Below are 24,486 nucleotides of genomic sequence, written 5' to 3' on the forward strand. Positions count from 1 at the left end.
CATAGGTTAGGTTTATATTTTCTGTTCGGTCGTACTAAGAGTTGTGTTAGTGACGTTCGGTTTTTCTTCTATGAATGAATATTGGTATTTAAATATTGTTATCACTATTTGACTATGATGGATTGAGATAATTGTATTGATCTACTGTGTATGGGAAATTGTATTGGCATTTCAATAAGGCATATGTTTCAAGTAATGTGGAAGAGAATTCCAAGGAGGAATGTCTCAGTGAAAAGTGTATCAAAGTGGTATTTTAGTATGAATATGGATAGTGAAATTCACGGAGTTCATCCTGATATTCTGATGATTACCAATTCTCAAGTATAGATGGGTAAGACATTGTGTGAGAATGGCAGGAGGTCCTAGCGCATAGGTTCTTGGGTGAGTTATAACGGACTAACCTCGGGGAGGCAGCGGATGGTTTCCAGCTACTACACCACCCGAGTGCATAAACGGCCTCAAGCTACATATTCATACAATCCGGATGGTCAAGTCAAGTGTTCGGTTTATGCATGAAGTATAGTGTTCGATCGTGTATGTTTATCTGTATTTGTATTGGTTGTACTTGGATGAAATGTATGTGTATTGCACCATTAAATTACATTAATTTACCCTTATTTCCTGTTTTGTCCATGTTCCTGTTCGGTTTTCCCTATTGTGATGATCACCTATTGGGTGTGAGCAGAGGACGTGGAGTGTTCGTTGGAGCAGGAGTTGGTAGGCGAGAATCCTGCAGTTTAAAATATGACCGTTCGGTCATATTACTATTTTAGTTTTTGGGTTGGACTACTCGGTTAAATTTGTAATCACGAATTACCGATCGGTTAAGTTTATGGTTTTGGTTTGGTGTAGAACTTCTATAAAGCTTTAAATTTTATGGTTATTTTAGGATAACTGTAATCTTATTATATATCTTTAACTACCTTGTAATATTATTATATGATAACTCCTCTATATGGTTTATGCTATATATTTTGGGATGTTACATGAGTGAAAGGATTTTTTTTATTATTTAAAATTATTTTAATAGATGTAGAACTATTTTTTATTAATTTAGTAATCAATAAAGTAATAAATCCTAAATTATTTCATGATATATTAATCTAATATAAACATTATCAACATAACTAATTACGGTGCTTTTATGTCTTTTCTTTTTGAGAAAAATTAGAATTTTTTTTTTAAATTTGTAATTTTCGCATTCATAATTGAAAACAATAGAAAATGGCATTTATTTTAATATCATTAATGAATAACTCAATTCTTGAATATAAAAGGTTGAGGAGTAAACACCAAATTACTCCAATAGAACTAATTTAACAATTATTTATTAAATTAAGAAAACTAATAAATAAATAGGAATAAAACAAAATCCTCCTAAAATAACTTGATTCCTTTTATTATTAAATAAATTATTATCATTATGATTAATTAGTGCTAATTATGGTTTAAAAGGCCTAGGTTTGTCAACTCTATGGACCAACCATGAACACTATATAAACCCATCCCTTCAGATTCTCCTTTCACTCTCTTTCTTCCTTCATTCACTCCCTCTGTCAACTCCTCCTCATCACCAATGTCCAAGCTCTACGACCAGTGGGTTTCCATGGCCATCGCCGACGACACCCTCGTCGCACACCAGCTCCTTCTTCTCCGGTGCCACCATCTCTCACCCGTCAATCCCTGGACCTGCCGTCAGCGCCGAACCACCAGGCTCCCCGTCGCCGCCGACCGTGCCAGTCCCACCACCCCCCTCACCTGGATCGCCGCCACCTCCCTTGACGGTTTCGAGGGTTCCACTCGCCCAATCGCACCAATGCGATCCTCAGAGCCTAAGGTGCATCTCCTCTTTCGCCTCCTTCTATGTTTCCGTTACTTTTACGGTTATTGCCGTGTCTCTCGCTTCTCACTCTCTTTTCTACTTTTCTCACTCCCAATCAAACAAAACAACTGCCATTCTCATCCTGTTTATATTTACAATTCTACCCCCACCCCTCAGATCGGCGCCTCCCTTCTCCGTCGGAAACGCCTTCAGTAAACTCCGTTCCCTTCTCTCATTTTTCCGTCGCCATCAAAAGCGAAAGATCTTTTTGTCTTTTTCCCTTTTTCTCTGTTTTTTTTAACTATTATGTATTTTAGGTTATTAACAGAAGAGGAAGTGGAATTTGATTTCATAGTATGGATTAAAATTTTTTTTAATATCAAAAAATGGAATAATAAACACTATAGATGCACGTGTCATAAATGTTTGTCTAAGCACTGGCTTAAATAATCAGGTCAGGGGTATATTCGTAATATCAAATCTTACACATCAGCCTTTTCTGGTAGCGTGTTCTATGGTGGTTTTGTGTTGCATAATTTATAAGTGGGTGTTAGTGCTCTGTGTGGTTCATGCAGAAGCACAGAGCTATAAATCATGAAAGTACAAAATCAAATCCACACAAAATTAAGTGCAATTAAATGCGTGTTTTTTATAATTATCATAATTAATTTAGACTTTTACTATTATATCTAAAATAAAAAATAATATATATATATATGAGTAATTACTTACTCTTTTAGTTTTTAATATAAAATTAGAATCTAACTGTAAAAGAATTAAATTTAATTCACCCAAGTGCTGATAAGTTCAATCAGACAGATCAAATTGAATGAATATTTTCCAAGTCAAAAAAAAAAAAACTAAAAGGTATTGTTAATTTGATTATAGAATATAACATTTATTTGTAATAATAATACAGCAGTAGTTAATTGGCAACATATTAAGCACAAGCAAAATTAGTTTAGTTTTGAAATTAAGTAATGTGACACATACAAATTTGAAATTATACATACATCTAATTTTCAGCTTATCTGGTTATTAATGTTTTCCATCTATAGATCAAATTATCAAGTTCTTTGAGTGCCCACATGTTTGTATAAGAGTTTGTTTTACTGTATGATGAATGTTTAAGCTTTTTTATGTTTGGTGTCTTGCAGACTTCGGATAAAACTGCAACTTTCGCTGATGAGACTAAAAGTTCTTCCTCAAAGAAGAAAAGAGTAAGTATAAACTTTGCTAATCATCAATAGAAGGATATATATATATATATATATATATATATATATATATATATATATATATATATATATATATATATATATATATTAACAATGAGTAAAAAATGAAACATTTCTCCTTGTTTGTGTATGAGATTTTGAGGTTGTGTTGTGTTGCATCTCCAAAACATACATGCTTTATTTTAATCTTTTAATTTTGTACCTTGATTCAGACTCTCGCTCACCTACGAAGGCTGGAACAAGAGAAGAAAGACGAAGGGAAGAATTTAAGAGACGTAAGATGGACTTGTATTAATTAATGTTTACACATGTATATAGAGACAGACATCTTTCTGATTGTTTGTTTTTCATTGAAATTTTAAACAGGAACTAGAAGCCACATATCTCAAATATGATAGAAGAATAGCAGAAGGCGAAAGGTTAAAGAAAACAAAGGCAAACTTTCTTGTTCTTTATCCCTCTTTTAAGAGCTATTCTTTTCATCAAATGAAGTTTTTGACAACTTGGTTCATTACAGAAGGAGTTGTGGTCTCGGAAACAAGATCATATTGTTGAGAACGAATCACCTGCTTCCGACGACGGAAAGAGCGGTGGCCAGCAACCTCGAATATTCTTACCCGATCTGAATGAAGCTCCGGTGGAGTATTTCACGGAATTTATTGGCTTTAACCAATAGGGAGTATTCGTGAAATTTATGGTCTTATCCAAACATTCTTCTGGGCTATCTCTTCTTTCCACCTTCATTACATAGATATTTACTGAGAAGTAGCAGTTACTTGTTGTATACACATAAGATAGTTCAAGGAATTTTGTTCTTGTACCAAGTTTGTTTACCTCTTATATCATTCTTATGAGTTATTGTTCATTTCAACTTCATACATTGCATTCTGTACATAATTAATCCATTTTCACAAATTCCAGATAACGTTACATGTGATATTAGAGTATGTTGTGAGATTTATGATTATCCTTTTTATGATGTTTATTCCTGATATTTAGAGATTTTAAATTTTTATGTATTGGTTGCTATTTGATTTCAAATTGAAATTATGTTTTAGTATTGAATAGATTGAATCTCACTGTCATATGTTTTGAATGCTCAAGCGAATCTATTAGGATGTTAATGTGGATTGAATGCAATAAAAGTTATGTTTTGAGAAAAACAATTTTTCATTATGCAAATTGATTATGAAAATCTAGATGTCTTTATCAGAATGAACTGTGAATAAAAGATTTAGATTGGATAACAATCCTCTTATATGAATTAAAATTACTGTTTTAATTTTATTATGTAAATAATGTATCCTAATTTTATTATGTAAATTATGTATCCTTAATTTAAAAATCAAGGAAGATGCTATATAAATACGGTTTATAGCAATTAAGGATATTTATTATTTATTTGAAATGAAGCCGATCAATTTTGTTAGTTACCAAATTGATATATATTTTAATTATCATTAATATAATATGATTAACCTATGTTCGTGTATTAGTGGATGTCGCAAACGAGAACATGAGTATATAATAATTATTTATATTTGAATCTGTACTTATGATTAGTTTTATCACTCAAAGTGTTAGACATGTGAATTATAATCTTTATTCCAGTATTTTTACATTTGTTTATTAAGTCTGTTTTAATCTTTAATAGATTGAATTTATGAGCAAGTTCAATTTCACTTGGTTTGACTTTTCAAGCCGAAAACTCTCTTGCTATCATTGGTGCCAGTAATAATGAAGAGAAATTCTGTTACAAAGCTTGACAAAGATCAAACAAACATAGTTTGATGTTTATGAAAATGAGAAAGTAAAATTAAGTTTATTTTTTTCCAAAACTAATAATGTAAAAGAGTTTATGAAATTTATGGAAAAAACACTTCCAAACTGTTGACAAATTCCTTGTTAGAACATAGATGAGTATATTGACCACCATGAAATTTTATGATTCTCGTCCTATATAAGAATATTTGATCAAGATGACAAAGATCATAGCAAAACTCAAATATCTAGGAATGATAGTGGATGAAAGTTTTTCATTACAATTTATTTTGAATTCATTACCATTTTTGTTCATTTTAAATTAACTAAAACACCATGAAAATGAGATGAAATGCGCATGACACAATATGTCATTACTAATGACTATGAATAGTTTTACTTAATTAGTAATCTGAAATAAGATCTTATCTTCTATGGTTCTCATGAATTTAATACAATGTGTTGTTCCTCTCTAGAATAATTGAAACTAATTTATTTCCAGTTCAGATTGTTTTCATCAAGATGCTTATGAGATATATAAATGTCAGTATTAAATGATTTTGCCTCGACTTATTTTCAAATTGTATTGATTCACTGGTCATTTTTTCTTTTATAATTTTTTTTATCGTTGCAACATTGAAAATAAGTAATAATTGAAAACCAAATTAAAAGTAATAATAATAAAATATAAGTGATAGCAGTAAAAGAAAACTAAATAAAATATAAGCTATTTAAAGTAGTATGCAACTTATGAATTAGAATGTCCTAAAATAAGTTAAATTGAAAAAAAAAAAGCTTTAAACAATTTTCGATCTCATAGATAAAGTTCTCTATTTGCTAAGTATACCCATCTACTTTATAAGTTCAGTACTCTTTCATTTTCAGTGTAGAAGCCTATAAAGAAAAGACCAAACATGTTTTATGGTATATATTATATCCCTTATGAAATACTATTCTCATTATTCAACTTAAACACAATTATTCCCTTAACTTACACACTTGACATATATAGAAAAAAAAAGAAGAAGTTAAACATAAATAAAACTGAATTACAACTTCCCAATCTAGGGTTGAATATGTTTTTAGTCCCTTAACTATCACGCGATTTTGGGTTTAGTCTTTATTCGAAAGTTTTGTTCATTTTAGTCGTCGTAGTTTTGAAACTGATATAAATAGTTCTTAATTTTGGATGGCGTTAACTTTTGTTTGACGTGGCTAATGACCAGCCCACGTCTGATGCTAGGTCTGAGTTTATTCTCTGCCACGTTTTCTTTTCTTTATATTCATGAGATTAAGTCATTGGCACGTGAGGTTTATGAAATCAGATTAGCAAGTAGGGTTCATAACTTACTTTTTTTCAACTGGGGAAAACTGGGTTTACTCCAACCATTGTATTCCAACGATTGTTTATGAAACACACTCGAGGGATCAATACGTTGTTGTCTTCGATAAACTGATGGAAATTTTAAGAACTCAAAATGTTTGAGGCGAAATATAAGAACTAGCGGAAGTTTCAGATCTAGGGAGGAGGAAAGAATAAATTTTCCAGGAAAAGAAATAGAGAAAGAAAGAAAAAATAAAGAGTATGAATAAGTTGTTGTTTTGGGTGGGGTTTTGAATGTTGAAAGGGTTAAGAAATAAGAAGATGCAATGATGATGGAGAAATAAAAAATGGAGGAAACTCGCGTATGAGTTAGAAAGGAAAAGAAAGAAGGAGTGAATTTGCTAAGACTTTGTTGTGTGCTCTTTTTTTCTAATGCTTTTGATAGGAGCTGGAAAGTTTATGAGGGAAGAAAGAAACGAATGGCTAAGGGCGACGGGGAAGGAGCCGAACGGTTAAAAGCAGCAGGGACGACCGATCGGTCACATGAAGGGGGAGCAGCAGGGAACAATCGGTCACATGAAGTGGGAGCAGCAAGGACCGATCGGTCACATGTAGGGGGAGCAGCAGGGAACGATCGGTCACATACAGGAGGAGCAACAGGGAACGAGCGGTCAAATGAAGTGTGAGCATAAGGTGAATGTCGAACGGTTGAGGGAGAGGGTGAATATGATTTCTAAAATGAAAAAACAAACGTGGCAGAGAGTAAAAAGGGAACTTGACATCAGACGTGGGGTGACCATTAGCCACATCAAACAAAAGTTAACGCCATCCAAAATTAGGGACTATTTATAACAGTTTCAAAACTACGAGGACTAAAGTGAACAAAACTTTCGAATAGGGACTAAACCCAAAATCGCGTGATAGTTAAGGAAATAAAAACATATTTAACCCCCAATTTATTTCCCACACACAACACAAATCCTTATAATTTGTTTATCATGGTTTATAAGATAATTTCTAATTTAAATTTTTGTTTATTAATAAGTTGGGTAAAAAAAAATAAATAAAATTTAAATCAAATGAGTATGTCAATGAAAAATTTAAAGAAAAAAGAACTTTGGAAAAGATCACCAATTTTGGTAACTTTTAACCGTTTTTTTCGATAATTTATTTCAACATTTATCTATTGAAGAAACTACAAATTTCTTCAAAGGTGAAAAACGTCACACCAATTTGTTTATTTTTTCTTTCCTTATAACTTAAGCTTTGATACCACTTTTTAAAATTGCATAATACAAAAATAATTTCTTCAAATAAAAATACATCCAAAAATAAAAACACAACATAAATTTAGTGATTTGAGATCTCAAAAGCTTAGATAGATGAATATTCAACAAAGTATTATACAATTTTTTTGTTTACAAAAGTTACAAATTTTCTAGTAAAATTTATAAGCCCTCTAACTATACACAATTAAACAAGTTACAAAACAACTCTTTGTTTTTATAATCTCTTTATACTATTCCTTGATACAAGTGGACGAGACTTTGATGAAGACTCATTTTAAAAGAAAAAAAAATATATTTAATGTAATTTTATATTTTAAAATTTACATCCACAAACATCTAATAATATTATGTATTGTTTAATATAAAAGTTTTATAAAAAATTATAAAATCATTATATATAAATACTATTTTAAATACTAATAATTTTAAATTTACAGAATAAAATACAACTTAATGAATATAATAGTTATTTAATTGTTATTCAATAATTTTGTTATAATATTGAATGTAATATAATTAAGTACAAAATCCAATATCAATTTAAACCGAACAACAAACAGTATGTTACATATGTAAATTAAAAGATATTTTATCAAGAAAAAAAATCTAAGCCAAAAAAAAATCTAAATGGCTTCCAGAAAGATTTTTTATTTTTGGTAAGAATATATATATATATATATATATATATATATATATATATATATATATTTTAACATCCCGATTTATATATATTCTATTTCTTTTTCTGTAAGAATATCTTTAATTTTTTTTTCTAAGCTTAAAGAACTTATAAAATCATAAGAGTCTTCACTTTTTCTTTTGCCTATCTTCTTTTCTTTTCTTTCATAAACCATAGATACCACGACATTTCAAAAATATTGATTTAATTTGTTATATTTTTTCGAAAAATAAAGAAAAAAAGGTGGCTACGTAGTTGTGTGTTGTTGTGGTAGACTGGCACCATATTTCTTGAATCTTCCTTCGATCTGACCTCAAGAAGTTTCTCTCTTCTGCAACTGCCACTGCCATTCACATCTCCAGGAATAGAACTCTCACTTGTACTCTTCTTTTTGCGACAAAATAGCAGATCTCCATCATTTCACATCCACCATATAAAGTACAATTATTATCACTTCAAAAAACTCAAACATTATAATAATAATATGCAAACATCATCGTACACCCAACATCACACACCTTTTCTTCCAACCAAACCAGAACCAGAATATGATCATCCAAACCCAAAAAATCCTTGCATTCAAATAGAAAAAAATTACGCTTTTCATAAAAGGGTTCGACAATCATTAGTTTCTATAATAAGACATTCAAATCTGTGTAATAAAGATTGCGTGTATATAGCTAAGTCAGTTTAGATTCTTTTCCAACATTCATTCCTTAAAAAACAAAGTTCTTCTCATTCAACTGCATGTTTGCAACTGCATAATTGTTCAGCAGTTTCAGCCAACATTGATTACACAAAACAGAGAAACGAAAGAACGAGATTTGTACAACACAACCATTCAATTATTTAACCTAAATAACCATTCTACTGTTCCTCACATCCAGCTTCAAATTCACGTCTACGTTCAGATTCTCGCCACCGCCATCGTTTCTTCGAACTTGAGGTACACCGCTGAACAATTGTTCCACAGAGGAACACTTCCTGGCGTTATTCCGGGCAGCTTTCGGCTTCACAACACCACCTTCCGACGATGGAGAAAGAGGCAGCACCGAGGGTATCTTGAAGTTGGTCCTCGCCTTCGCGCCTCTAAGTCTTCTCGCCGCCGCGTCGTACGCACGCGCCGCTTCCTCCGCCGTGTCGAACGTCCCCAGCCAGTGGCGGCACCGCCCGATCCGGTCGCGTATCTCCGCCGACCACCTCCCCCACGGTCTCTTCCTCACTCCTCGGTAACTCTTGTTCACCGACACCCCAGCCGTTTTCTTCGGCGTCTCTGGAACATGCAACGTCGACGACGTTCCGAATAGGACGTGTTCTCCAACAACCGCGGCAATCCCTTCGAGCCCCGTTTCGTGCGACGACACCGTTTCGGGTTTCGGAAGCAAAACGTTAGCGGCGGTGGCGGTGGCGGTGGTTGGCGCGTGTAAGTAGATTTCGTCGTTCATTGTCACAAGTATGAATGAAAGTTAGACTTTTTGGATCAAAGGTGGTCGTGGCCCCTACAGATGGGAAGGAGATATTTATATCGTGTTGAAGAAAATTAGTCGAAAAATTATTAAAAATGTAAACTTTATTAAATTTAAACAAACAGAAAAAAAGAAATTAGAGAAAATATTAGATAGATATTGGTGTGAAATCTGAAAAGACTGTAATCCCTCGTATCTACATGTTTGTCTTTCCTAGGCTGGCTGTAGGCTGTACTGTTGTAGGGATACACACCCTTTCAGAAGGTCCCTTAACACAACACACCTAATATAGCACGGGCCCCTTCATCTCTTTTTTATTCTTTACATTTTCACGTTTTCAAAATCAACTTGAATATATATAAATGAATAAATTTGAATGAATATGTGATGAGAAAAACAGCATGTTATGTTGTATCAGAAAGAAAGAACTGAAAACACATGGTTGAAGATGAGATGAGATCTCCTTGTAAAAGAACGATGACAGTATTTACATGAGAATGAGAAAGAGAGATGAGTGGAAGAGCGTCACAGTGTCGTCAAGGAAAAGATTGTTTGACTGCAAAATTGCAAAACATGATTGACTGTACAAATCCTTTCTTTTTTATCAGTTTTATCAGTTCATCGAAATAACCACAGGGGAAACCAGAATCACCTCAGCAACCATTACCCTCATAACTTCAAACTTTCCATAATTTTTAACTTTCCTCCTGCTCATTAATTCAAACTTTGTCATAATTATTCTTCTTCTGGTACACTTTTCGTTGGCCTTATTTACATTATATTATGCAGGAAAAGGAATGAATAAAGTATAATAATAGCTTTACAAAAAAATGTTGAAAAACAGCATGCACGACACGATGCAAGGGAAGATGATGAGATTTTGCACTATGATCTGTGCATGATGTCATGAAGATGTCTTTCAAAGGTCAATAAGCAATTATGCATAGGTGATGGAATAGATGGGAAGATGCAGATCATGCATTGCAAACAATTAATGCACCAAGATTTCGGATTTGATTTCCACTTTCATTTCAGATTCAGATTACCATTCATCATGCCTTTTCTTTGCTAAATTCAAATACCCTTCGCAAGATATCTTTTTTTATTATCTTTCTTCATATCTTAGTTGCATTTATGTGTAATGATGCATGCAGAATGCTACCCTAATTAGTCACATGCATAAGCTTCCTAGTTTATATATATATATATATATATATATATATCAACTAGTGTTTATTATATCAACTAGTATTTATGAGATTTAACATTAATGAAATATTTATAGAGGTTTTTATTTTATTCTTTTACTTTTATATAACAATGAATGTAAATTTTTAAATTAGGTGTAGGTAAAATATAAAAGGAAAGAAAAGTGAGATTAACAATTTTTTATTTTATATTTATAATTTTAATTTTAATTTAAAAAAATATTTTTGTAAGTTTAGAAATACGATAAATCCGTAAATAAACAATATCTGCTTATCTTATATATTTCTATTCCCGTTTGTAGTCAATGGTGTAGTCAAATTAGCTAAACTGGAGAGAAAAATAAATATACGATCAGAAAGTGATCCTTAAATTTCATTTATTTGCTCTGAATTTTTTTAATAGATTAACGTGGTACTTTTAGTGCGAGGACATTCTGAAAAAACGGAAGAATACAGTAAATACTCCCAATTACAATGTTCTTTTCGTAAGCAATTTTCATAAAAGAAAATGATTTTTTATGTTAGAGTCACTTAACAATATATTTTCAAAGATAAAATAATCTTTAAAAAGGTGAGTTTTTATATTTATAAAAAAATAAAAATTGAAAGATAAAATAATAAACTAATTGAAACTTTTGAGAATAACTTAAAAATGAGTAATTGGAAGAAAATGATTCTCAGAAAAAAATATATATTATCTTTTTTTATTTTAAACCTTAACTTTATAAAATTAATTTTCAAGGTAAGATTTATATTTATTCATATACTTTAAATTCGTCTTAGGTTTAGTAAGTTGAAACTTCCAATTTACTTTTTTATATTGAAGTATATATGTCTTATACTAGCAAACTAATATATCGAATAAATTATAAAAATAATTCTAATAATATATTAAAAAATAAATTTAAATATGACTCAACCTCACACAACTATCTTATAAAATAAAATTTACACCCCTTATATATTTTAAATTAACCTTATATATGATCATTCAACATAAAAAAAACTTTCAACATAACATACAAAAGTTATAACAAGATATAAAGTGGTAGTCTTTGTTCAGAAACACTCTTCTAAAATTTGAACCTCTCCACTTTTTGTTTTTGCATAAATGCCCTTCACGTGGGGAAAACTTGAAAACCGAGCTTGAAAATGGTATGAACAAATGCATGCAAAGCGATGAACTATGCTGTTGATAGATGAACAGTGATTTTGTTTTCCTTGGGTTGGATCTATGCAATCTGCACAGTGCAAACACCGAGTTTCGCAATTTTGGGTAAACTCTTTCTCTCACCTTCATTTCTCCTTAGTTCAATCTCAAATCACAAGTCAATCTCTTTAAAAATGTGCCTTTCTCAACAATCCAGGCAAAAGAATCAACACAAACACATACTTTTTATACCTTTCCCAAGGCAACCCTTTTGCTAGTGGCAATACTCACTTTCATATAATAACATGAGTTGCAAACAAAACAGTAAAGTATAGTCTTTTATTTCATACATCATCTTTTCTCTTCACTTCCTTTCAATCTTTCAACTGATCCCACAAATATGCAGACCCTGCCTCTTCTTTTCTTACTTCCCTCCAAAACTAAACTGGTTTTCTTTGATTGTTTTAAGACATTATGCATCAAAGTCAATTTATAATATATAATCAAATACAACTTTTATAAGATTAAGTATAACTTAAAATTTATTTTCGAATATATTTTTTATACACGTATTAGGAAAAGTCTCGTTCAATCAAACAAGAAATGATATGAATTTATATATATAAGATAGAAAAACAAATTTGTGAGAGTTAATGTTGTTGCGTAGGTTTAATGATTCTTCTACCTCCTATATGGATATTGTCTGCTTTGAACTAAGTCCTCACGGATTTGTTTTTGGTACTGTTCCAAAAGACCTCTTACTAAGGGATATATCTTATTTGTATATAAACCCATGTGTATTTCATATTTTATCCGATATGAGATTTTGTTTGTATCCAAACAATTGTCTTAGAGATAAGACGGATTAATATGCATGCAATTTTAAGAAAGTTAAAAGAGTAGGAGTAAACATTGTGTGTGAAATGGAGAGAATGTAGATGAATGGAGCATGGGCGTGTGTGCGAGCGGAATTGGAGAAAGTGAAGTTGGGTTTTTGAAGAAGCACGCCAAGTGTTTGGTGTTGTGCAGAGTGGTCATTGTTTGGACCAAGAGATTTGGCATTGCTTGCAATTGCATGGAGTGAAGAGTAAGAATGCGTTCGGATTTTGCAAAAGAAAGAGAGAGAAAGTGTTTTACACAATCCCAAGAAGAAGAAGAAGAGACAAAGAAAGTGTGTTTCAATGATATCTTTATCATTTTCGTACTTGAGTGCTATGCCAATTCGTGTAATTTCTTCCAACTTTCATGCCTCTATGCGAATTCCCACCTTTTGCCTAAATAATCTAACCTTTTTCTCTGTTCCATCTTCTTCTCTTTTCTCTTTTCTCCTTTTTAATGCCATTTATTTCATTATAAATAACTCCAATTTACTTATTTATTGAACTCTACTCATGGAAATAAAACAATATTGTATATTACTCAAATAACCGTAATTAATTGAATTCGTTTTACTCAAACTGTGAATTTCTTTTACGATTTTTAAACTGGAAAATCATTCTTTTAAGGTTTAATTTTCTTTTAAATGCAATTTAAAATTTCATATCACAGTTAGACTGTGTTTGGATTTGAATAAATGAATTTAGGTGGGAAAAAATGTGTGTTTGTTTGAATTAAAAAATATATAATAAGAGATGAAAAGATTTTAAATAAAAGTTGATGAATGATATAATTTGATAAATTAAAAAAAATACTCTAATCGATAAAATAAAAAAAAATTATTATCTATACTAAAAATTAACTTTATTTAAATATAAAATTATTTTGATCTGCTGAAAGAAACATGCCTATAGGCTTAGAGATATTATATTAATTAATTATAAAAAAATTATGATATAAATTTTATCTTATAAACTAATTTTCTATGGATAAATATTGAACTTAAGTTCACTGCTTAAATGTGTAAAAGTAATTTATATATGTTAAGTATGTATTATTGGTAGACCCAAACTGAAAGGGTCATTTCCAATTAAAGTACCCAAACAAATAGACCGGTTGTCCTTCACCTTAAGGTAGCCCATACCCAAGCCCAAGCCCAACCTATTGTGTTGTTGCTGTTTTCGTTCTTTTTGTTTTAGGGAGTGCGACCACGTGGTTTTATGGTCCAAAAATGGGACAATAAAATAAACATATGTTTTTATTAATATATTGCATTTCATAGAAATAAAATAATGACAGAAGAACGTTTACCAAAATCTTAAATCTAATATGATTATATTCCTTTAATAAAATTTAATTAATGATTATTATTTTTTATAAATTTCGTAAATAAAAGCAAACATAAGCCCATCAATATGTTTAAGAACACAAATATATATACTTTCTTTAGAGACAATTCATCCTTTAATGTAGATTCTTCCCCACGTTTCTATCTCTTAAATCCTTGAATTTTTACAAAAGTTTTTCTATAAATAAATATTCTTTTCTAAATAAGAAAGTAAAAGAAAATGAACAAGTGCATAAAGTAAATTATTAAAGCATATAAGTTGTAAAAAATTAGGAGATAAAATAAAAATAAATAAAATATTCCAATGAAACTGTTAAACTGTGGCCATAATTTGACACTGACCAAACAGAATAATATTTATTTCACAACTTAAATAATATGATTTTAATTATTTTCTTCTTGATTTTTAACTTTTAATTTAATTTTTTAATATACATTAGTATATTATTAAAGTGGGTTGTAAAATGACTGCAATTTTTTAGGAGTATCAAAATATTATTTTTCACGTTAAAAAATACGGTAGTAAATAGAGATGATAAACGCACGGTTAAATGTTTAATGTTTGTAACTTCTAGTTATAATATAAAATTTTTATATTAATTAAGTATATTAAGTATGGATAGAGATAATATTCGGTTTTTAAAATTGATACCAAATATTTATTCCCATTCTCATATTCATTTTAATACTCATCATCATCGTTTTGAATTACTATTACTAAAATATTTTTAATGTTTTAAACAATCTAAAAAACTTATAATAAATTATTTTTTAGGTCTTAATTTAATAAATTATTTCTAATGCATATATTTGATAATTTTTACCGTATAATACTACAAAGTATAGTAGAAATGAAAATCATAGAATGAATTATGTTTTTTAACCTTGTTAATTTTGGTAATGAATTTTCAGAAACTGGTATGAATAGGGATGACAAAAAAATTTGCGTCTGCAAATATTTGTGGATAAAATTTACAACGGATAGTTGGTATCCATAAATATATATTATTCGTAGGTCGTGAGTCTTTTAATATCCGTTTATAAACGAGTCTGGTATTACGAGAAGCACATGCAGTGGTTTTGGTCCACAGCACACAAAAGTGAATTTTCAGCATGCTATTCTGTATCCATTCTTGGTATACCTTTTCCAAGAATTACATGAAATCGTTGATTAGGTAATATATATTAACGCAAATGTTTTAGAACATTTTGATATAATATATAAAAATATAAACAATATATGAATTTATATACACATGATATAACATAATATAATATAGTATAATGGTAAAATACTTTCTTTTACAGACAGTATGAATGTAAAAGTTTGACACAGAACGGACAATGGTGAATATTTATTATGATAGCTGAAGAACTGTCATTGAATCGTCATTGAATCCACAGTTACAGTTACCCGACAAGAACAACAATTTGTTGTAAAAAAACATCTAAGAATAAAGAATTAGAGAATGAAGAATTAGCGAATAAAGAATAAGGAATTTACGTGAATCGATGCTTGGATTTATACCATGTTCCGTAGAAGACAAATGCGAATGTTAAAAAGGACGTGACAAACCTCCTCCAGCGTAAGAACACGACAACATTTGGATGCTTTGGTAACTTTTTCATTGGACAGGTGTGAATTGTAATGCTCTTTGGGAACAGTGAATGAGACTCCAAAAAATTTAAATTTTATTTTATAAATCAGTTTTATAAAATTAAATTAAATTTATATTCACGTCAATATATACGAGTTATCTGTTACAATTTATTATAGTAAAATTATTATTTATTGCATTTATTAATACTGAGTCATATATATATATATATATATATTATTGAGGAAGTGTTATCTTTATATATACATGCACGGCAAAACCTTGGAAGTTGCAACATGAAATGACAGTTTTTGTTGCTGATTCTTGTGGGGTGATATGTTTCAGAGAACATGCAATGCAGAAGCGATAATAATAAGATGAAGAATAATGCCTTTTTCATTTTGACCAACAATGTCTTCTTTTTCTCTCCTGGTACTATGCAGATTACAGAGGAATCATCTCTTACTAAAACATAAACAAACAATTACAACAAAAGTTTGTCTAATTTACATATCATTTGAGATTTAATTAACCTAAATAATGAAAAATGTTTAACAGTAATACTAATTACCACCACATCTCTCACTTGTTTTTTTATTTTGTTTTTTCATTCTATTTCACTGTTTTTTCATCTGGGTACTTATAAAACAAAAAAAGGAAGTGGCTTTATCATTGTTCATTATTGCTCCCATAGAAGGTGTTGATTGCATCTTGATTGCTTTGTTTGGTGTCCGAGAAATTCGGCCTTTTATGCTTTATGTTCAGACATTAATTGTACTGTTTAAGCAAAAAGTTACTTTTACAATGAATTATTTTGTGATTTTTGACCGCGGAACAACAGCATATACCTTCCAAAAGTGACTGATACACAGCTTATGCAGTAGAATATAGAAATGGGAGCAAAATAAAATAATATATCAGTAGTGTAGGAATGAAAGAAAAGAGAGAAATTGACAAACAAGACGATGAAATATAAAAAGAGATAGAAAGGAAATGGAAGCAAGTTGTATGTAAGACAAATAATCCCAGAAAACAGTTCAAGATGTGATAGATATTTTGAAATCACAGGGTCAAAAAATCAGAAAAAGTAGAGATATTGTACATGCATGTGTATTATATACTTGAGAAAATTTAATTCAAAACCTTTGAATCCGTAACTATATATTCAGAAAACATAAAGGGGTAAAAGGTGAAAGGTATCTACAAATTACAGAAAAGAAACTGCTATATAGTATGAATTGTCTCGCAGAAAAGGCATGAATGTACGATGTGTGTTAAAGAATAGCAGATTTTCAAAGCAGTGTTTACAGAAAAAACTCAGTATATAAATATGGTTAATAACCGGTCAGGTTTATATATAAGTACATATTCTTCTTTTGTGTTATTCAGTGGTGGCTTTCAACATTTCTACTGTGAAAATATGTATGATAGAAAAGAACCAACAAAAGGGTGTTATAAGAGAAAACAAGGTTTTCACAAGATTGGCAAATTTCAAAATAAAATTACTCAAACCTGCAGAATTATGTATCTGCTAATTATCTGGTTTAATGCTTTATTTCTGTAAGAGCGTCACCATCGTTAGAAGTGAGACAGACGAACCCGTAGCATATGTATGCTGCAAAAAAGGATGGTAGGGATCACTGTCCCACCATGTGGTCCTTGCTCGTGATGATTTCCAAATGATAAGAACATTGCGTGAAATCGATGGAAATCTAACGGTGGAAATAAAAGTTGCATGTTCAACGAGTTTTTGTTTTCTGTCATTCTCATTCCCATTTATTATTCACCATTCTCCTCTCAATCCCTAGAATCAAATTCAAAACCGCTTTCTTTTCTGTTCATTCACTGCAAATGGGGGAGCCATGCCAAAAATATTGGTTCTCTGATATGGTAACACTGGCCACTCACACACCATCATAACATATGTTTATCATGTTCCATAGTTTTATGTAAAGATTGGTGATTGAATTTTCGCATTTTGTTTCATAGGATATACAAGATTTTGATTTCTTTAACCAAAGCCACAACAAGATTGAGTCACTGGATGATGAGGATCAGATCTTTCAGGAGATCATGCATCGACCAGCTTTCTCTTCTGACAGTGAAACTCACTCTCCCAAAGTTCAAAGCAAATCAACCTACGGTGGCAGTGATTACACAGCCCTCACAAGCAGCAAGAGCAGCAACCTTGTGATGAAGACCAACAGCTCCAATAATTTCCTCTTCTCATCACAACTTGCACCAGAGAAACCTGCCACTGCCATTTCTCCAACTGCGTACATTCTATCTTTCAATGACTCCACCGTAGTTGCGGCTACCTGCCAAACCTACGATGGAAAACAGCCGTACCAAGAGGATGCAGTTGCAGGGAGTGGTGGCGCGTGTCTTCCCTCAAAAGGGGTCTCAGAAAAACATGAAATTGAACCTAAGACCAACTCAGCAACAAGAAAAGGTAGAAGTTCTGCAGAGACACTAGACCATATAATGACTGAGAGAAAAAGGAGACGGGAACTGACAGAGAGATTCATTGCACTTTCAGCCACCATACCTGGTTTGAAGAAGGTTAGTGAGTGATGTCACATAATTTAGTAACATTTCATATAACTGAGTTTAGTTTTCTATACACAATTGTTGCAAATCAAATGTTCAGAAGGCATTATACCAGAAATTTATAGAAAATGAGATTCTTTTTAAGTTGTTCTTCTTTCATTCGCATGGAAGGTTTATACTTTATGTGATGCTATGTAATACTTGAAGTTCACAAATTTGATGAGGTAGATCAATACCAAGCAAACGAAGAAATCTATGTATCTACCTATCTCTCTACGTATAGTTTGAAAAATAGAAAGAATGAAAACCAAAATTGATTTGTATCTCAACAATGGAGTGTAGATTGACAAGGCCACCATACTTTGCGAAGCAATCACTTATGTGAAACGACTTAAAGAACGTGTAAGAGAGCTAGAAGAACAATGTAAGAGGACAAGGGTAGAGTCAGTGTCATTTGTTCATCAGAGATCCAACATTATTTCTACTGATAAAGGCACAACCTCAGGTGCAACGAAATCTGATGAATGCTATAAAACCAATGAAGCACTCCCTACAGTGGAAGCAAGAGTGTTTAAAAAGGATGTACTGATCCGGATTCACTGCAAGATACAACATGGCATTTTGATAAAAATTTTGGATTATCTTAATAATCTTGATCTCTCCACAACCAGCAACAGTGTAATGCCATTTGGAAGTTCCACTCTTGACATCAGCATTGTTGCTCAGGTACATTAGCATCATGTCTCTTATCCACCAACAACTATGGTTAGACATATTTAGAGAGCATTGATTTTGCAAACTGCTATAAGCCTATGTCTTTAATTACCGCAGATGGGTGAAAAATTCAACGCAACAATGAATGATCTAGTGAAAAACCTGAGACTGGTTCTGTTGCAGTCATCTGAAGTTCAAAAATGATCCATGCTAGTGAATCAATGATCAAAGGAGTCTGATGATCACAAACTTCTTCTTGTTAGCTCTCTGTGTGGGTTTGATCTAAATTCTGGAATTAGGTTATGTCTTGTTATTCATGAGGGAGAGTCTATTACTGCTTGATGAATACAATGATTATGATTTCATGCATGATACTTTCAAATATATATAGATGACACCATATTTATATAGACGATCGCTACGTTTTCTCTTGTATGAATTAGATCATCTAGCTGCAACTTGCAAGATAGCTAGGTTTGTTGGTCTCAGTTTGGTGAACTTATTGTCCTCTCAGATTATTTTTGGAATAAAGAACACCCTCGCATTCTTCTCTCGATGTACTGACTTCATGCTTTATATTTAATATAATATCCATACATTTCGTATGATTTAATACTGAAAATTCGAATGATAATTAACTATGTATTTCCATGTTGACTGAGGGAAAGACTCTATGATTGGATGCCAATTTGAAGATTTTGCATAACTGCTTAAAAAGTGAATTAAGTTAATTTTAACTGTTTATAATAATATTATGAAATTTACGGTTGAATCTAAGTCTTGCGAGTACTACATCGACTAAAAATAAAATTAATTTATAGTATAAAAGTGAGTGTAATCCTCATCTTATAAATTTTGTGAGATTGAATTAATTTTAAAAATTCACTCTTTACTATAATATCATAGTTATGGTTAAAGTCTATATACATATTCATCTATACATTTCAAAAATAATCTAAATGTGTAAAGATACATGAAGAAAAATCACTTTCTTTTTTAAGATGTTTTTTAAATTGGTTATAACATCTCAAATGTTTTATATTAGTATATTTTTTATTGTTGATAAAAAAAGAACAAGTTCGTTTGGTTTGAGATATATGTAAAATAGAAGTATATTGTCGGATGAATATTGTGAATTAGAATAGATTGAGATTTTTTGTTTACTTTATTTCTTGTTATTATTTATGTACTTAAAATAATTATGAAGTTTAATTTTTAGATTGAATATATTTCTAAATTTAGAGTATGAATATTTCAATTATTATTTTGATAATAATTAAAAGGGTGATGGAAGCGAGAACAATATGTAACCCAATAGAATAGACATTCCTATGCTAACCAAATCTTCTGCAGCCATGTGGACTTGGCCCAATTTATTGTGTTTCATTTTATTTCTCATTACTTTCTATCATTCTCCATTTTGTTTTTGGATTACCATTAGAAAAGAAAAGTTAAATATCACTTTTGGATTTAAAATAATAAAATTTTGAAACTAAAACAATTATTTGATAATAATATAATAACATGAATTGATGATTAATGAAATATTTTAGTATGAAAAAAAATTAAATCTCAATTCATAATTTTTTTAAAAAGACATTTTCACAACTAAAATAATTATTTAACAAAAACATTATACTTCTCGTTATAAGCAAGAAAAAATATATTTAATCGAGACAATTGGTTACTTCAACTTATATACAAAATTATTGAAATATATATATATATATATATATATGTATGTATATATATGTATATATGTATATATATATATATATATGTATATATATATATATAACAAAGAAACAAAAATATTTGCGACCATAAGGTCACTTTTTCTTGCATATGAATTTAACTCTTAATATTGTGTAAAAGTAAAAAGATTGAGCAACAGATAAAAAGAATACAATGCTTTAAAATTTGGTATTAGAAAGATGTCATTTTCTTATTTGATTTGTCTTATGTCTCATTATTATTATTATTATTAATAAATATTTTTAGTAATTTTTTTTTAATTTAGGAATGGCAATAAATCCATCCCTGTAGAATATAAATTTAGTAATTTTCATATTAGTTGAGTATGTATGTGAATATAAATAATATCTAATTTTCGAATATCTTTATCTTTATATCTGCCCGAATATTATCTTGTTTTATAATTTTATTTTTCTTTCACTATATACTTTTTTTCATCTCTTATAATAGTTTAACTTGTTCTAAATCACCAAATCTATATAACTTATATAATTTAGTGAATTTACGGAACTATAAAAAATAACATTTATATAAACTATTAATATTTATAAGGTCAAATTAGTTTATCCAATCAGTGTTCTTTTAAAAGAAAAGTACTATTATATGCCACTTATTTTATTTATTTCGTAATTTAATTTTAAAATTTTTATTACGTTATTTTCTTTTGTATGATATATTTTGTGATAAACTTACATCGTTTTCCATACGAGATTTCGAGATCTGAAGCAATAAAAATGGAGGCCCCATACAGGTTTTGTCCCATGAAGGACACTAACAATAAAACATAATTTGCAGAATTTAAACCTTTGTCTTCGTGAAATTATCTTTTTCACCCCAAACCAGCTCATCTTGTGCGATCTTCAAATCCAGTGGGGACAAAATAATGTGGATACACATTAATTAATTTTATCAATTTTACTTCATTATATATATATATATATATATATATAATACGTAAAGTTCTGTTATTACAAAAAAAAAATATTATCGACGGCCATAATTCGTCAAAAACTATCAATATTTGTCGATAATGTCTTTATTATTGACGGACTAACGACGACTATATATTCATCGATAAATCCTTTATTGATAATAATTATTGAAGGATATGACTCTCGGTAATCATCGCAGGCCGTTTGTAACCAGCGAAAGTAAAGAAATATATATTAATGCATGTATTTTTATAATATTTTGACACAATACACAAATTGAGAAAATACATTTATCTTTATTCAAAACCGTAATGTAATAGTTTAACAAGTGTTTACCTTTATATGTTGTCCCCTTTACTTATTTTTTTTATCTAACGTAGGATTTGGATTTTAACAATTGGAAGTTCCACAAATAAGACCAATTTATATATATAAATGGGTGCAAACCTTATCTTATAAACTGGTTTTGTGAGATTAAGTTAGTCTTAAAATTTATTAAATATTGTTAAAAAATTGAAGTGAAAATATCTTTTTATTATTAATATTTAAAAAAGTTGAAATATAATTTACCCATTTTTCCACGTGTTCATTTCTTGAAGATTCTACATTTTTAACTCAATAATGTTTCTTTGGACACACATGAAATTTGTATTGTTCTTAACTTTTTCTTAGTCAAAAAATGTTTTTTTTTTATATATTTGTCTTTTTTCTATGCACCAAATACTAACTATTGCCCTGGTAGCAGGCAGAATTGCTTCTATCAACCACAGATAAAAGTTTGTTTGTATCTGCCTTTTATTTAACCTAACCTAGAAAGAGACACAAATTCTATACTCTAACTTATGGCATATTCACGTATATATCCAAACAAACAACAATAGTCCAAGCTTAAATCACCCATGATTTAAACAAATCATATTGAGCATCTTAAAGGGAATAATATAATATATTTAAATTAAATGTAATTTTAGTGTTTAATTTATATATTAGATTTTGTGTTTTTATCAACACTAAAATTATATGAATAATTTTTGGTCATTACACCAATTTTAAATAATAATACGAAATAACAGTACATTCCTTAATCACCAATATTATAACTTCTAATTAATTATTATCCTATAAAAGATTTTAAAAAATGGTAAATTTGACAACGAATTAGGAGACTTAAACTACTCCAACTTCATCATGTCTTTACCATTTAAAATTCTTGAACGAGTCCACTTTCATCAATATTTGACCCCATTTTGTTAATCCTTAATTTTAATTAGCATTAACACATTTAGAAAAATAACTTAATTAGAAAAAAAATGTTAATATTTATTTTAAAAAATGACTGAGGTGTTATTTTTTATCGAAGAGAAAAAAAATATCGAGACAACTTTAGTTATTTAAATGTTTAATAACCTCTGCCTCTCTTTCGCTACACCCTCTTATAGGAATCGAAAAATTCGAATGGTGTGAATAAATGGAAATGAATGAGGAAATTTAGAAAACAAATTAACGAAATTTAGTATATTAAAACATATTAATAAGTGAATTTTAAATAAGTTATTTATGTTAAAAAAATAACAAATTGTAACACTTTAAAAACATTGTGAACACGATGACAACTCCAATAATGATAATTATAGTAATTTGGGTATATGGTATCATAGATTTTTTTTTACTAATTTTTACTTTATCCTTGGTTTTATTTTGCTGTATTTACATTTCCAGTTTCTCAGACATCTTTTATTTTTTACCTTCATCTTCAATATTTTCATTCGTATCAATAAAAAAAAAAGTTAATTTTAATATTCAAAACCTTCTAAAGAAATAAAAATCCAAATTATTGAAAAATAGATTAATTCTTGATTGATATTTTTATAAAAAAACAAGACATATTTATAAAATTGATTCACAGTATAAACAATTTATAAATCACTTTTGTATTAATTGTGTAATCCGAAATTAAAATATTCTAACTTAGATTAAAAAATAAATTATTTACTAGTCCTATTGCAAGAATCTACATTCAATTGAATTAAATTAAATTGGTTCTAAAATAGTACATTAAATAAACACGGAGCCAAATTTTCTATAAGCAGCACCACATTGTATTCAATTAACTTTTCTATGGTATGTTGAAAAAAAAAAGAGTAAAAATAGAATTAGACAAGAAGTATTTTTTATTATATCAATCTTGTTTATCATGTTGTAATTATTTGTTATTATTACTATAGAAAAAGAAATATAGTTTAGAATAACGAAATATAGTTCGAATTTATTTTATGTCTTAATAATAATAATAATAATAATTAAATATGGTATATTTATTATGTATGAATTCAAACCACTTTTGTTTTCTTTTTCTTTCTTTTTTTTATTATAACCAAAGTCACATTTTCTTGACACTTTAATCATTGTTCCATTTACTTTTTACTTTTTATGCCTCCTTGAGGCTGATTGTAGAGCTAACAGTTTATAACTAAAATAATATACAACTCTTTCTTATAGACATGTATTTTAAATATTTAATTAAAAAAATCATATGTTGCTCATTTATCAATTTTTGTGATTTAAGAGAACCAGACAAAAAAAGAGATAAATTTTTTATTAAATGAATTGCCGAAAAAACATATGGCCAAAAATTTATAAAGCTTGTGACTTGAAGGATATATATCTCTATCTATCACTTTCAATCAAAAATCAAATATATATATATATATATATATATATATATATATATATATATATATATATATATATATATATATATATATATATATATATA

General features: G+C 29.5%; 3 protein-coding genes across 4 annotated transcripts; 2 read left to right on the forward strand and 1 right to left on the reverse strand.

Moving 5' to 3' along the window:
• Positions 1 to 1,546: 1,546 nt before the first annotated feature.
• Positions 1,547 to 6,831, forward strand: LOC108320571 (uncharacterized). The gene is made up of 6 exons (XM_017552019.2): positions 1,547 to 1,837; positions 2,980 to 3,042; positions 3,273 to 3,335; positions 3,427 to 3,495; positions 3,578 to 3,702; positions 6,591 to 6,831. Exons 1-6 carry the CDS (start codon positions 1,577 to 1,579, stop codon positions 6,829 to 6,831), a joined length of 822 nt encoding a protein of 273 aa, XP_017407508.2. The 5' UTR covers positions 1,547 to 1,576.
• Positions 6,832 to 8,814: 1,983 nt separating this feature from the next.
• LOC108320438 (ethylene-responsive transcription factor ERF084) lies at positions 8,815 to 10,143 on the reverse strand. 2 transcript variants are annotated; one of them, XM_052868794.1, is made up of 2 exons: positions 10,071 to 10,143; positions 8,815 to 9,612 (listed from the first exon to the last, which is right to left on the reverse strand). In XM_052868794.1, exon 2 carries the CDS (start codon positions 9,556 to 9,558, stop codon positions 8,968 to 8,970), a length of 591 nt encoding a protein of 196 aa, XP_052724754.1. In that variant the 5' UTR covers positions 9,559 to 9,612; positions 10,071 to 10,143; the 3' UTR covers positions 8,815 to 8,967. The 2 variants fall into 2 exon arrangements, with proteins under 2 accessions (XP_052724754.1, XP_017407347.1); XM_017551858.2 differs by lacking the exon at positions 10,071 to 10,143 and adding an exon at positions 9,780 to 9,882.
• A 7,431-nt stretch (positions 10,144 to 17,574) lies between these two features.
• On the forward strand, positions 17,575 to 19,555 carry LOC108320439 (transcription factor bHLH18). Its single transcript, XM_017551859.2, has 4 exons — positions 17,575 to 17,649; positions 17,749 to 18,321; positions 18,652 to 19,035; positions 19,141 to 19,555. The coding sequence occupies exons 1-4, from the start codon at positions 17,611 to 17,613 to the stop codon at positions 19,225 to 19,227; spliced, it is 1,083 nt and encodes a 360-aa protein (XP_017407348.2). The 5' UTR covers positions 17,575 to 17,610; the 3' UTR covers positions 19,228 to 19,555.
• The last annotated feature ends 4,931 nt before the right edge of the window (positions 19,556 to 24,486 follow it).

The sequence above is a fragment of the Vigna angularis genome, chromosome 9 (genome assembly GCF_016808095.1).
Source record: "Vigna angularis cultivar LongXiaoDou No.4 chromosome 9, ASM1680809v1, whole genome shotgun sequence".
In the NCBI taxonomy this organism is placed as follows: Eukaryota; Viridiplantae; Streptophyta; class Magnoliopsida; order Fabales; family Fabaceae; genus Vigna; species Vigna angularis.

What these genes read in the sequence shown, in the direction of transcription:
- LOC108320571 (XM_017552019.2), top strand. Translation starts at nt 1,577, where the DNA reads ATGTCCAAGCTCTACGACCAGTGGGTTTCCATGGCCATCGCCGACGAC. An exon ending in TGCGATCCTCAGAGCCTAAG is followed by an intron (nt 1,838 to 2,979) that starts GTGCATCTCCTC and finishes GGTGTCTTGCAG; the next exon opens with ACTTCGGATAAAACTGCAAC. An exon ending in CTGAATGAAGCTCCGGTGGA is followed by an intron (nt 3,703 to 6,590) that starts GTATTTCACGGA and finishes TGCTTTTGATAG; the next exon opens with GAGCTGGAAAGTTTATGAGG.
- LOC108320438 (XM_052868794.1), bottom strand. Translation starts at nt 9,558, where the DNA reads ATGAACGACGAAATCTACTTACACGCGCCAACCACCGCCACCGCCACC.
- LOC108320439 (XM_017551859.2), top strand. Translation starts at nt 17,611, where the DNA reads ATGGGGGAGCCATGCCAAAAATATTGGTTCTCTGATATG. An exon ending in CCATACCTGGTTTGAAGAAG is followed by an intron (nt 18,322 to 18,651) that starts GTTAGTGAGTGA and finishes AATGGAGTGTAG; the next exon opens with ATTGACAAGGCCACCATACT. An exon ending in ACATCAGCATTGTTGCTCAG is followed by an intron (nt 19,036 to 19,140) that starts GTACATTAGCAT and finishes TAATTACCGCAG; the next exon opens with ATGGGTGAAAAATTCAACGC.